Source organism: Cajanus cajan, chromosome 9 (assembly GCF_000230855.2).
Source record: "Cajanus cajan strain Asha chromosome 9, NIPB_CcT2T_4, whole genome shotgun sequence".
NCBI classification, from domain to species: Eukaryota; Viridiplantae; Streptophyta; class Magnoliopsida; order Fabales; family Fabaceae; genus Cajanus; species Cajanus cajan.
The window spans coordinates 5,454,035-5,469,674 of record NC_138525.1 but is presented as its reverse complement, the minus strand read 5'-3'; the positions used below and the strand labels follow the sequence as shown (position 1 = coordinate 5,469,674).

General features: G+C 36.6%; 1 protein-coding gene across 1 annotated transcript; it reads right to left on the bottom strand.

The window, feature by feature from the left end:
* Window positions 1-12,727: 12,727 nt before the first annotated feature.
* LOC109790503 (ethylene-responsive transcription factor 3) lies at window positions 12,728-13,881 on the bottom strand. The gene has a single exon (XM_020349670.3). It carries the CDS (start codon window positions 13,609-13,611, stop codon window positions 13,033-13,035), a length of 579 nt encoding a protein of 192 aa, XP_020205259.1. The 5' UTR covers window positions 13,612-13,881; the 3' UTR covers window positions 12,728-13,032.
* Between the last annotated feature and the right edge of the window lie 1,759 nt (window positions 13,882-15,640).

Genomic DNA, 15,640 nt, shown 5'->3' with positions numbered 1-15,640 from the left:
AAATAAAGAAAATAGAGCAAAAGCCAGCTACGATAGAGTGAAAAAAAAATTATTTCATAATATCAAACATAATTATATCAGAGTCATTCTTGGTAAAATTATACAGTAATCTAATAGTAACATCATGAAATATAAGTTAGACACCCTAGGTGCTGGTCAAGCTCTACGTCTAGCCACTTCTCAAAGCAGCTACCCCAAAAGACTCCTTGCTATCCCAAGGCCTCACACCTGATCTGCTCCCCCACATAGTGAGATCATCACAGTCCAAACCACATGGAAACACAAGGGTTAGCACATATAAAACCAACCATAGTATATCATAATAAAATATCATTAAACAAATATTTATCCACAGTATTTATCCAGACCAACAAGTCATTTTCCATTCTAAATATAGACCAACCCAAAATATAATGTATACACGTCCATGCCAATATATACATATTTTATGATAATAAAATAATCCATAACCAATGTATACAATCCATACCATATGTATACAGATTCCATATCCAAAACAAAGTCACACCACTGTATAATCCATGATGTAACCAACACATCCAAACCAAATGTTGGCCTCAACACCATCCAAACCAAGTGTTGATACGGTGAAACATGTCAGCAACCCATGTCCCACACCTAACCTCTCATGGAAAATATACAGTTGAATTACGTCGTCACGTAACCCTGGTGATCATGGCCACTTCATCCATCGGTATGACTCGGCCTTGCCCCCATACCGGTAGCAAATAGAATACTTAGAGGAGTACTTCAGAATCCACCTAACATCTGAAGTGGTTTATCATATAACCTTTGGAAAAGTTCCACATTGGAATCCTCACCATGGGATTCCCAAATTTCATATTTTTCCAAAGATTATATCCTGATCTCACCAAGAGATCTAATCCATACCATAACCTTACTCCTTTAAGTCCTATTTACTTTTCCAAACCACATACATAGCATATTCCATAATTAAACATAACCATAACCATGCCAATTTGTCAATATAATAATAATATAAATATCCAAAACAACCATCAATTGATCCAAATTATACTATATGAAATGAAAATCTCCACATAAAATAGCATATTAAAATTATACTATTCCTATCATGCTCATATATACTAGATTAATTTTATAAGCACTACCCTTACTTGGATAAACCTGAACTGAAACTCGGGCAGAACCTCCACCTCTCTCCTTAAGCAAGGGCCGAAACTCGGGCAGAATCTCCTCTTCTCTCCTCTTTTCTCTCCCCTAGCAGAACCTCCTCTACTGGATTCCTCTTTCTCTCTCCTCTTTTCTTTTCTCCTCCCCTCTTTTTCTTTCTTTCTCTCTCCTCTTTCTCTCTCTAGGATTCTCTTTTCTCAGTATATTTTTTTTTCACCCCCCTGGCCCCTATTTATAGGCAACCAGAGTCACCCGGAACGGCCCGTATTGAATTCGGAACGGCCCGTTCCGAATCTCTCAAATGTACGCAAATTTTTAAACTGGAACGGCCCGTTCCAAAATCGGAACGGCCGTTCCCAAAAAGCAGAACGGCCCGTTCTAAAATCAGAACGGCCCGTTCCGAGACTCATCCAGAACGGCCCGTTCTCCTTCCGGAACGACCCGTTCTCCCTCCAGAATGGCCCGTTCCAAAGTCAGAACGGCCCGTTCTCCTAGTTGGAACGGCCCGTTCTGGGCCCGTTCTCACTAAAAAAATTTAGTATAATTTTTAAGCTTGGAACGGCCCGTTTTGCTTTTGGAACGGCCCGTTCCAAGTTACCAAAACACCCCTTAAATTTTTTAAAATTGCGAAAATGCCATCAGTAATAAAATTACAAGAATACCCCTATACCTTTATAAAATTTACGAAAATGCCATTGATAATTAATAATAATAAAAAAAATGGGTATTACAATTCTCTCCAACAACAAAAATTTTCGTCCTCGAAAATTCACTTACTCTAAAAGAGATATGGGTATTGATCCTTCATCCTTTCCTCCAACTCCCAAGTAGCTTCATTAGTAATCTCATCCCAAATAACTTTCACCAAATTGATAGATTTACCTCGCAACTGTTTAACTTTCTTATCTGCTACTGAAACTGGCTGTTTCTCAAAAGTTAAATTCTCCTTAACTTGTACTGCCTCTGATTCCAATACATGATTTGGATCGTGAATATATTTCCTCAGTTGTGAAACATGGAACACATCATGCAGATTAGAAAGGAATGGAGGTAATGCAATCTGATATGCCACTGGTCCAATCCTCTTGAGAATTTGATACGGCCCAATAAACTTAGGATTCAACTTCTTAGCTTTGATAGCTCTTCCCACACCTGTGGTAGGAGTTACTTTCAAAAACACATGTTCTCCTTCTGAAAACTCCAAAAGTTTCCTCCTTTTGTCTGCATAAGACTTTTGCCGACTCTGAGCAGCTCTCATTCTTTCCTGAATTTGTTTCACCTTTTCAGTAGTCTGTAAGATGATCTCTGGCCCCACCATCACTGATTCTCCCTCTTTAAACCAACACAAAGGTGTTCGACATTTCCTCCCATACAGAGCCTCAAATGGTGCCATTCCTATACTTGCATGAAAACTGTTATTATAAGTGAACTCGACCAAAGGCAACATCTCTTCCCAATTCCCTAGATGATCCAAAATACAAGCTCTCAACAAGTCCTCCAAAGATTGGATAGTCCTCTCAGACTGCCCATCAGTTTGTGGGTGATAAGCAGAACTGAGCCTCAACTTAGTCCCTAACGCTTGATGCAAACTTTGCCAAAATCGGGATGTAAAACGAGGATCCCTATCAGAGATGATACTGGAGGGTACACCATGTAATCTAACAATCTCCTTAATATACAATTGAGTTAACTTTTCCAAGGACCACTTTATATTCATTGGAAGGAAATGAGCACACTTAGTTAATCTATCCACGATCACCCAAATAGAATCACAATTCTTAGCAGATCTTGGTAATCCAACAACAAAATCCATGGTTATACTATCCCATTTCCATTCTGGCACTTCCATCATTTGTAACAAACCTCCTGGTTTTTGATGTTCTACTTTAGCTTTTTGACACACAATGCAAGATGCAACATACTCAGCTATCTCCCTCTTCATACCATTCCACCAGAACATTTTCTTCAAATCTTGATACATTTTTGTCATACCCGGATGTACACTCAATTTACTTTTATGACCTTCCTCAAGTATCAACTTCTTCAACTCTTTATCTTGTGGAATACAAATTCTACCCTTGTACCTCAAGATTCCATCCATATCTTGTTCAAATCCTTCAGCTTTCTCAGAACCCAACAACTCTCTAACCTTATTCAATCTCATATCCTGAACTTGTTTTTGTTTCACCATCTCCAAGAAATCACTAGTAATGGTAGTCATACCACAACTAATAAAATCTGAGGCAATCACAACATTAAGATTCATATCCCTGAATTTCTCTACTAACTCCATCTCTTTAACCATCAGGTAAGACATATGAAGAGATTTTCTACTCAAAGCATCTGCCACCACATTTGCTTTACCTGGATGGTACATTAACTGAAAGTCATAATCTTTCAAAAACTCAATCCACCTCCTTTGCCTCATATTTAACTCTTTCTGATCAAACAAATATTTCAAACTCTTATGATCACTAAACACATCAAACTTTGCTCCATAGAGATAATGTCTCCAAATCTTCAAAGCAAAAACCACCGCAGCCAACTCTAGATCATGCGTAGGATAATTTCGTTCATGAGTCTTTAACTGCCTAGATGCATAAGCCACAACCTGTCTATCTTGCATAAGAACACATCCTAAACCTTGATGAGATGCATCACAATAAACCTCAAAAGATTTATTAGGATCTGGCAGAATCAACACTGGAGACGAAGTCAACTTTTCCTTTAACTCTTGAAAACTCCTTTCACACTCCTCCGTCCATATAAAAGGATGATCCTTCCTGGTCAGCTGTGTCAAAGGCATAACTATTTTAGAAAATCCTTCTATGAATCTTCTATAATAGCCAGCCAATCCCACAAAACCTCTAATTTCAGTAACTGATTTTGGACGCTCCCACCTCAAAATCGCTTCCACCTTAGTAGGATCAACTGCAATTCCTTGTGCAGAAATCACATGACCCAAGAACTTAACTTCAGATAACCAAAACTCACATTTTGACAACTTTGCAAATAATTGTTTCTCCTTCAATACCTGCAAAACTATCCTCAGATGTTCTCTATGTTCTTCCATAGATTTAGAATAAACCAGAATATCATCAATGAACACCACCACAAACTTATCCAGAAAGGGTCTGAAAATCCTGTTCATATAATCCATGAAAATAGCTGGAGCATTCGTCACTCCAAAAGGCATGACAACATACTCATAATGGCCATACCGAGTCCTGAAAGCAGTCTTTGGTATGTCCTCTTCCTTTACCCGAATTTGGTGATATCCAGATCTCAAATCAATCTTGGAGAAAATAGTAGCTCCCCTTAACTGATCCATCAAATCATCTATTCTTGGCAATGGATATTTATTCTTGATTGTCAATTTATTTAACTGCCTGTAATCCACACATAACCTCACACCACCATCCTTCTTTTTTACCAATAACACTGGTGCTCCCCACGGAGATACACTAGGTCTGATCATCTGCTTCTCCAAAAGTTCTTCAACCTGCTTCTTCAATTCAGATAACTCCGCTGGTGCCATTCTATAAGGAGAAATGGACACTGGTCCCGCCCCTGGTATAAGATCAATACTAAACTCTAACTCTCGCTTTGGTGGTAATCCCGGAACATCATCCGGAAAAACCTCTGGAAATTCTCTAACAACATCAATACTATTCAACAACTTTTCATTCTCTACACTAATAAAAGATAAGATCATAAACCCAAGAGCTCCATCCTTCAACAATCCATCTACCTGTCTATTAGAAATAAATCTCTCCTGTTCATCAGTAGGAAAGATTAATTTCTTCTCTGAACAATCTATCAAAATCCTATTGGCAGAAAGCCAATCCATCCCTAAAATCACATCCAAATCGGATAGAGGTAAACAAAATAAATTCACTTTATAACAACGCCCTTCCACCTCCACTGGACATCTCAAACAAACCTCAGAAGTCAAAACAGACCCTGAAGCTGGGGTAGAAACAACTAGATCCGCACACAAAGAACTCACAACTAAATTTAACCTTGCCACGCATTCATAAGAAATAAAAGAATGTGAAGCACCAGAATCAAATAAATTAGAAATATCATTACCATCAGCTTTGCCCTTTCCTTTTACCAGCTCAGATGTCGTTTCAGCTTCAGCACCTGTTAAAGCAAAGACACGACCTGCTGCAGTAGGCCGATCCACTTTCTGGTTCTCTCTAGCTGGAATATTTTTGACAATGCAATCTTTAGCCATGTGACCCACCTTGCCACATTTAAAACACGTATAGTTCTTTGTAGAACAGTCCTTCATCATATGTGGGCCTCCACAGATATAACATCTAATACTCTGAACATCTCTTGTGGTAGTAGTCCCCATCGATTTCTTATTAGCATTTCCAATTTGAAACTGAGATGGTCTCTTTTGAGGATGTTTCCCCCTCTCAAATCCAGATGATCCCTCTAGACCCTTTGCCACTCTATTTCCTCCTTCAAATCTCTCAACTGTTTTTGCCTTTTCAACTAGAACTGGGAATTCCACAATCCCCATAGGGACAATAGTCTTTTTCAGCTCAAATCTTAGACCCTCACTAAACTTCCTGCATCTCCAGGCTTCAGTGATAGCTTGAGAATAATACCTAGCCAAGTGTTCAAACTTGACCACATACTCTTGTACTGACATATTTCCTTGTTGCAATCTCAAAAATTCAGCTTCCTTAGCATATCTGGCGCTATCTGGAAAATATTTCTCTAGGAATACCTTTTTGAAATTTTCCCAATTTATCACCTCCCCTCTAGTTTCCATCATAGCTTGAGCACCTTTCCACCAGAAACTAGCCTCACCCACCAACATATAAACAGCATAAACTAGCTTCCTTTCCTCAGGACAATGCATCACCATAAAGATTTTCTCCATCTCTTCAATCCATTGATCAGCAATTTCAGGTCCATTAACACCTGTAAATTGAGGAGGATTCCCTTTTCTGAACTCTGACAAGCCCCTATATTCATCAGATACTTCAGTCCTAGCTGCTTCAGCTGCAGCCCGGTTGGTCTCCATCTGAGCCAACAAAGTATTCTGTTGTCCAATAGCAGCAGCAATTAGCTCCATAGCCTGAGCAATCTGCCGCTCATCTACACCTGAAGAAGGATGAGAATGGTTTCCCCTACCAACCATCCTAATAAAGATAAAAGATCAAGGAACCCATGAATTTACACTAAAACACATAAGAAATTCCTTTCAAAAAAAAAAATCTATTTCCACTCAACAGAAACATAATAAGACCATTTCCCACAAACCCTAAAGAGACTCGACCAGCTCTGATACCAAAATTGTAACGACCCACCCTAGGTCGTCACATTAATAACCAGCCAAAATAAAATAATATAAAATAAAGAAAATAGAGCAAAAGCCAGCTACGATAGAGTGAAAAAAAAATTATTTCATAATATCAAACATAATTATATCAGAGTCATTCTTGGTAAAATTATACAGTAATCCAATAGTAACATCATGAAATATAAGTTAGACACCCTAGGTGCTGGTCAAGCTCTACGTCTAGCCACTTCTCAAAGCAGCTACCCCAAAAGACTCCTTGCTATCCCAAGGCCTCACACCTGATCTGCTCCCCCACATAGTGAGATCATCACAGTCCAAACCACATGGAAACACAAGGGTTAGCACATATAAAACCAACCATAGTATATCATAATAAAATATCATTAAACAAATATTTATCCACAGTATTTATCCAGACCAACAAGTCATTTTCCATTCTAAATATAGACCAACCCAAAATATAATGTATACACGTCCATGCCAATATATACATATTTTATGATAATAAAATAACCCATAACCAATGTATACAATCCATACCATATGTATACAGATTCCATATCCAAAACAAAGTCACACCACTGTATAATCCATGATGTAACCAACACATCCAAACCAAATGTTGGCCTCAACACCATCCAAACCAAGTGTTGATACGGTGAAACATGTCAGCAACCCATGTCCCACACCTAACCTCTCATGGAAAATATACAGTTGAATTACGTCGTCACGTAACCCTGGTGATCATGGCCACTTCATCCATCGGTATGACTCGGCCTTGCCCCCATACCGGTAGCAAATAGAATACTTAGAGGAGTACTTCAGAATCCACCTAACATCTGAAGTGGTTTATCATATAACCTTTGGAAAAGTTCCACATTGGAATCCTCACCATGGGATTCCCAAATTTCATATTTTTCCAAAGATTATATCCTGATCTCACCAAGAGATCTAATCCATACCATAACCTTACTCCTTTAAGTCCTATTTACTTTTCCAAACCACATACATAGCATATTCCATAATTAAACATAACCATAACCATGCCAATTTGTCAATATAATAATAATATAAATATCCAAAACAACCATCAATTGATCCAAATTATACTATATGAAATGAAAATCTCCACATAAAATAGCATATTAAAATTATACTATTCCTATCATGCTCATATATACTAGATTAATTTTATAAGCACTACCCTTACTTGGATAAACCTGAACTGAAACTCGGGCAGAACCTCCACCTCTCTCCTTAAGCAAGGGCCGAAACTCGGGCAGAATCTCCTCTTCTCTCCTCTTTTCTCTCCCCTAGCAGAACCTCCTCTACTGGATTCCTCTTTCTCTCTCCTCTTTTCTTTTCTCCTCCCCTCTTTTTCTTTCTCTCTCTCTCCTCTTTCTCTCTCTAGGATTCTCTTTTCTCAGTATATTTTTTTTTCACCCCCCTGGCCCCTATTTATAGGCAACCAGAGTCACCCGGAACGGCCCGTATTGAATTCGGAACGGCCCGTTCCGAATCTCTCAAATGTACGCAAATTTTTAAACTGGAACGGCCCGTTCCAAAATCGGAACGGCCGTTCCCAAAAAGCAGAACGGCCCGTTCTAAAATCAGAACGGCCCGTTCCGAGACTCATCCAGAACGGCCCGTTCTCCTTCCGGAACGACCCGTTCTCCCTCCAGAATGGCCCGTTCCAAAGTCAGAACGGCCCGTTCTCCTAGTTGGAACGGCCCGTTCTGGGCCCGTTCTCACTAAAAAAATTTAGTATAATTTTTAAGCTTGGAACGGCCCGTTTTGCTTTTGGAACGGCCCGTTCCAAGTTACCAAAACACCCCTTAAATTTTTTAAAATTGCGAAAATGCCATCAGTAATAAAATTACAAGAATACCCCTATACCTTTATAAAATTTACGAAAATGCCATTGATAATTAATAATAATAAAAAAAATGGGTATTACATTTATCATTAAGAAAGATTAAAAGAAACACCTATTATAAAGTTGATTTTCATCATGATAAAAATAAATTTTGGTTTTTATGCTATAAATAACAATTATAGGTCTTTTGTTAGGCTTTCATTCATGTAAAAAAAATCTCAAACAAATAATTATAACTCAAGATATTACGTTAAAAAATCATGACTCTCACTATAAAATAACTTGTCATTTTTATCAAATCATCTGCTCCGGATTGATTTTCATCATAATGAAAATGGATTCTAGCTTGTATGTTATAGGCAACAATTGTAAAAAAAAAATTCCAAAATTTTCAATGTGCAAAAAATATTTTAAATGGATAACTATAACACAAAACATTGTAAACCCATGAACTTTAACATAATAGCTATAGTTCAAGATTTTTCTTTTTTCTTTTATTTTTTCTTTATTTTTGACAATTTTTCACATAAAAGGTGTACTATTTGTCTTGTTCAAAGAAAACTAAATAAGTGGGTAATTATAATTGATAAACTCAAAGCTATCAAACACATAGTTTGGAGCTATCAAACACATAGTTTGGAGCTATCAAACACCTAGTTTGGAGCTATCAACACCTAACTCAAAGTTATCAACAGCTAGTTCGGAGTTACCAACAATTAACTTAAAGCTATCAACAACTAGCTCGAAGCTAATAGGCAATTTGCTTTAAGCGAACAAAATTTGCTTAGAGCAACTAAAATTCACTCTAAACAACCCAAATTAGAAAACATCTTTGAACAACCACAAGCTCGCTGTGAACAACTCCCAGGGCCCTCTAAGTAACTAAACCCAACAAAAAGGCATGACTTCGAGTAAATCCAGCAACTTAAGAACAACCTCAAATCCTCTCAACCCATATAATAATGCATGCATGCAAACACATAATCTTCTAGTTATAATAAAATGCAACTCATAATTTGAATAAATGAGACATGCAACAACCACACACCAATTTGTCATCATCAAACCTCCCCTTCTTCACCAAGAACACCAAGGATCCACAAAATACAACACCCACCCCCAAAATCAAATGTACTAGCAAACTTTCAACAAGATTCAAGGTACATGCAGTACCACAATCTACTAGGATCAATTTTTAGCTCCCCTTACATTAACTCTAAGCCAATCAATAATGGAGAAGAGGAAGAAGGGAGAAAAAAATGGTTCCAAGCTTCTCACCTACACCAGTGATCCCGAGCTTAAAATGTTTGAAGTAACAATTGATCACTAGCAACACGATTCTAAGACTCCCGAAGAAACTAAAAGAAAAGATGAAAAGGGGATTCAACACCAGAGACTCTCTAACCCACCACATGCCACTCAAACAACATAAAACCAAGTCAAGCAAATTGTTGATCCAACAAGTACGGCGTCACAAGCATAACTTTCTAAAAAAAAAAAAAGCAACTATTTATTTATACCTTATAATGTCACCAGATCAAGAGTCACTAAAGAAAATTGCCATTAAAATTTTGTGTCGCTAATATGAATGACGGTAAATAATTTTTTTCACAATTTTATAGGAATTGCATTCATTTCTTATAGTGAGTACATAGGTGTTTTCTTTTACCAAAATATATACTAAATGGAAAGGTTATCGAAGTGGACAAAAATTTCTTCGTATACATGACTATAAATCAATAGAACACGTAGTGCAACTTGTTGGTGATACATAGATGCTTTTCTCCTTAATGAATGAGATATGTGAATTTTTTACCAAAATATTATTTTTTTTTAAAAAAATTACAAGATTAACAACTGTGCAGGTTTATTTACCACACTAGAACCATTTACTGTACATGCTCAGAATTCGGTTCCCGAGGAACCGAATTCTGAGCTTCAAAGTGTATTTTTTTTTGTTTTTTAAACTCAGAATTCGATTCCCGGGGAACCGAATTCTGAGTTGGTTATATATTTTTTTTTTTTCGTGTTGGTGAGAAATTTGGGCAGATTTTGGAAGTGGAACGGCCCGTTCCGAAATCAGAACGGGCCGTTCCGCTTAAGCCCACAGAGTGAATTTTTTGAAATTGAAACGAGCCAAGAACGGGCCGTTCTTAACTCTGGAACGGCCCATTCTTGGCCCGTTTCAATTTCAACAAATTCACTCTGTGGCCTTAAGCGGAACGGTCCGTTCTGATTTTGGAACGTCCCGTTCTGATTTCGGAACGGGCCGTTCCACTTCCAAAATCTGCCCAAATTTCCCACCAACACGAAAAATAAAAATATAAAACCAACTCAGAATTCGGTTCCCCGAGAACCGAATTCTGAGTTGAAAAAACAAAAAAAATTACACTTTAAAGCTCAGAATTCGGTTTCCCGAGAACCGAATTCTGAGCATGCACAGTAAATGGTTCTAGTGTGGTAAATAAATCTGCACAGTTGTTAATCTTGTAATTTTTTTTTTAAAAAATAATATTTTGGTAAAAAATTCGAGATATGTCCCCATTTGCTGGATCTGGTAAACCTCCGTTTACATTCACGTAATGCCGTTTGTAATTTTGAGTATTGCGTTTGACCACAATTGAACGCAAAGTGTCTTTGTCCAAATATTGTTCTCGCATTTTGAGGGGTTAGTTTTCCATTTTCACAACAATTTTTCCAATTTATTCTTAATTACAATAATTTATCAAATATTATATTATACTCATTTTGGTAACGTCGTATCTAAACCTATATCAGTTTCCTTACCATCAATTTTACTAAAATCGATTCTTACGCAGTTAAGCGTGTGTTTGCTTATACGTTGAAAACGTGGAAAACCACGTTCAACGTAGAAGCTATTAGTAATAGCTTCTACGTTGAACGTGATTTTCCACGTTTTCAACATATAAGCAAACACACGCTAATATTACCTAATTTTAAAACAAATCGACACATAATCTAATTGTGCATGCGTAAATGATTTGTCTTTTCTTCGGCAAAAACGAAAAATTATAGCAAAACTTTGCAACAAAAAGAATGGTGTGAGAAAGCATCAAAACCCTATTTCGAAAGAATTGTTCAAATAATAGTTCTCTACAAAAGCAATGGCATCAACCGAGAGAACCCTTTTCTTTCGAACTCCGTTCTACTAAACGCATACCTCATCAATTATGTGAACTATTATTGGATTTTCCTTTAACTATATTTATAATGTTATATATATGAGGTGAAACAATTTCTTACTCTCAGAACATATGGAAATAAAATAATGTTTGGTGCACTTAAACACCAAATTCATCAACTCGCATCGATTGATCTATATATAGTAGCTGAATCTAAGTAAAAAATAAAATGAAACCAACTATAATTAAATGATTAAAGCTATATGTAGATACAAAGTATTATTATTATTATTCATGGAAGTATGCTTCCTTTCGCGAATACTTTTAAGTCAGGTTTATTTTTATTTTTATTCTTTCCGGCTTTTCTTGATGCTTTTAAATCGTGAAGGATAATTTTTGTTCCATCTTTCTTGTTTTCACTGTAAGCCATATGTATTTGTTAAAAACATCAATTTACACGAGGACGTAAAAGGATATTCGTTAAACAATAAACCATTACAAAGTTGGATTCTTTTGTTTGTAATAACACAAAAAGATAACAATATCCATATCAACAGAGGAAAATCGCATTTTTCGCATCTTATTTCATTCTTAAAAAATGTTTAATATAACATAAAGATGTTTTTTCATATTGGGAGGAAAGTAGATATAACTAATGTTCCTTGCGAAGAAATAAACTTAAGAGTAACTTTATGCTATTAAATATTATACGCAATTGGTTTACAAAGGCAACAAATAGCATAGTATCTACTTTCTGTTAAGAAATAAATCATCACCGAAGAAGCTCAGAAAATTATCCTTCGGCAACACACTTTTATATGTCTTATCAATAGGGTTATTTTTTGTTGTTACATCTATCAATAGGGTTATTAAGATTTAAGGTACTATTCTCGAGCTAAATCCATTAAGAATTAAGATTCAAATACCTAATTTATCGATATCTTTGCAGAGAGCCTCCCTACGCTTAGGTATACCAGTGTATTCACTATTTAAAAAATTCCAAATTATTGTTTGGATTTCGAAATTAAAAAAAAATGCAAGTATTATTGTGGTTCTATTATCTTTTAGGTCAATAGTTTAACGAGTTTGAAAACACAGACACAATGGAGAGAGTTTCTTGATAGTTGAAAGTAGAAGGCCTTGCACATAGCGTGAGTGATGGAGAGTGAGAAAGCAATGGAGATTAAACAAGAGGAAGAGGAAGAGGAATGGGATTAGAATGTGATTTATTGTATGATCTGATTGGCATAATTTATGTACAAAAAAAGGGGGGGAAAAGAGTGAGTTGTAATGGGTAAAGTAAGAAGCAGATCCATGAAGAAAGCATAAGCACCAACCAGTTTTGAGATGAGGTCCAATGCTATATGAGAGAGGATCCAAATAACTTACAACAACACAACCACCACACAAACCTCGATGCTATAATACTCTACAACACCACAATAATCTAACAACTCGGAAACATTAATTAATTAAACGAGAGCCAGGAAGGAGGATTATACCGGGCAGATCCATCAGAGGCAGAGAGCCGTCGCAGGGAGGTCATCAGGCGGAGGGAGGTTCAGATCGAAGGGCAGCGGTTGCCGGAAGGAGGAGGTAAGGACGCAGTCCTCGTCGTCGTCCACCACGGAGGAGGAGGAATCGCAATCGCTGTGGCAATCGTCCAGAGGGGGAGCGATAGGGTTGACGGGCCTGCGAGGGTGGATGGTGTGAGAAGAGGGAACCCTAGGCCCGCTGAAGGACTCCACGGTGCTGCTCATGCCGCTGGTGGTGGGCCGGTTCACCTGGACCACGGGCTCGAACTTGGAGAAGCCGTGGGCCTGGTAGAGGGGAATCTGGTCGGGCTCGGGGCTGGGGCTGGGGCTGGGGAAATTGGTTTTGGCTTTGGGCCCGCGGAAGGATCGGGCGGCGTTGTCGTAGGCCCGGGCAGCATCCTCGGCGGAATCGAAGGTGCCGAGCCAGACGCGCGCCTTCTTCCAGGGATCTCGAATCTCGGCTGCGAAGCGGCCCCAGGGGCGCTTCCTGACGCCGCGGAAGCGCGTCTCCTTGGGCGGAGGGTGGTGGTGGGCGGCGGCGGCTCTCCCTCGGCGCATCTGGGTGTGGAGGGTGCGGAGAGTGGTTGTTGGGAGGAGGAAGAACCACCAGGACGGTAGGTTTATTGCTCTTAATCCATTTTTTGTTTCCAATAAGCAATGGATTGTGGAATTACATGATTGCCCTTGTTCCCAGTTTTGTCCTTGTGCGGTGCTGTGACGTGATTATTGTGGGGGAGTGTTAGGCGTTTGGCTGTCGTAATTATTGTTGTTATTGCCCATTTTTCAGACCACAGGTGCCACTTCTCTACCGCCTTACACTTACACGCTTACATTTTCTTTCCACCAATCTCCCTCCTTTTTTATTAACTCAACCAATCGCCTACTTCTACTTCCCTCACCCCACATTTTTTTCATCATAAAACCTCCATTTTTCTTTTTCTTTTTCTTTTTTAAATCTCTTCACAATCATATTACTTTCATTTTTATTTTTACATCACAATCACTTCTTCACTAATATCTAATAAACCAACCAAAAATGTATATTTTCTAAATAATAAAATAATATCTTTGGTCATTATTAATTAATTCACTCATGTTCATATTTTTAGTTATTTCATCATCATTTGAGAATTCATAACTTTTAACAATATAATTAATATATTTGAGTTTCTTATATACAAGTTAGATAATCTCAAATCAAAAAAGTCAATAAATTATTTTGAAAAATGTAAACTTCGATTAACAATAATAATGTAATCTTTGGAAAGGGAGTGCAGTTATACTCATTTTTTCCATCTCATCTCTCAAGTCTTTTCTTTCTTTATAACATACTCTCTTTTTTTTTCAAATCTCAAATCTCTATTATATGTCATTCTTTCAGAACTTAAAGACTTTCATTTAATTTAATGATTCAATATTAAGATTAAATGCTTGTGAGAATGTCTTCCACTTATCAAAACTCAACATAAAGTAAGGAGACATATTTTTTCCTTTTTTCCATTTTTGAGAGCAATGTACACACAAGTTTTTGTGAAAGGTCAAAGTTTTTGTCAAGCATTTGTTAAGCATGACTTAATCACCAACATGAACTCTTTTAGATTTTATTTTTAACATCTTTAATTCTATGTTTTTAATGTTGTGTTTTCTAACTCTAGCATAATAGAAATATGAATTTTCTTGAATTTGTCATTTTATGCTTTCTTGTAGCTTTATCATTCTTGATTTTGTTTGAAACGATAAAAAAAAATTTCAAGTCAATGTAAATTTTACTCAAGCCTTTTTATTTATGCTTGAATCCTTTTATTACTATGATTTTTATATCAAAAACAATTTTTTACTAATATGTAATGAAACTATCAAAAATAAAAATTGTTTGATATTATTTTGATTTTTTTTCTAAATATACTCGTCAAAGACTGTTATGAACACCCAAGAATATAATTATCCATTACATGTTTAATTATTTAAACTTAAAATTGATCTCAATTAAAATAATATAATTATCCTTTACATGTTTTTCTATGTTCAAAATGTTACATGACAAAGCTTTTGTTCGCTTAACTTAAATTTGCTTTAGTTATTAGTTTATTACCTGCTATTGGAAAGTTAAATCTAAAAAATTCTGAAAATCTATGAATTGGAAACTAATAAAGAAAGCCTAGAAAGATCCAATAGCATGGTTTTAATTATAGTGCGTATGTTGTGAATTTTTAATCTGGAATTGTAAATTATCCATTGGGTTACTTAAATCATGATTTGCAAACTATAATATATAAATAAAAAGTTAATTATCTATACACTGTCAGTGTAAAGTTTTTTTACACTAACAGTCAATCAGAGCTATTAATAGTACCTTTTCATCTGCTCATTTAATTAAATTAAAATAAAAAAATGTATTATTAACAGCTCTGATTGATTATTAGTATAAAACTTTTTACTAGCAATTTATGGGTGATTAACTCATAAATAAATATGCTATACAAAGTTAAAAAGTATCTGAAGTAATTTTCTCCTAGTTTACATGAATTAAGATATTTAGTTTTCCACACACTAAATTTTCTAGTGGGCTGGGTAGAGCTCTGGCCCA

Bases quoted from the DNA above. Each gene is read 5' to 3' on its own strand.
- LOC109790503 (XM_020349670.3), bottom strand. From the start codon at position 13,611: ATGCGCCGAGGGAGAGCCGCCGCCGCCCACCACCACCCTCCGCCCAAG.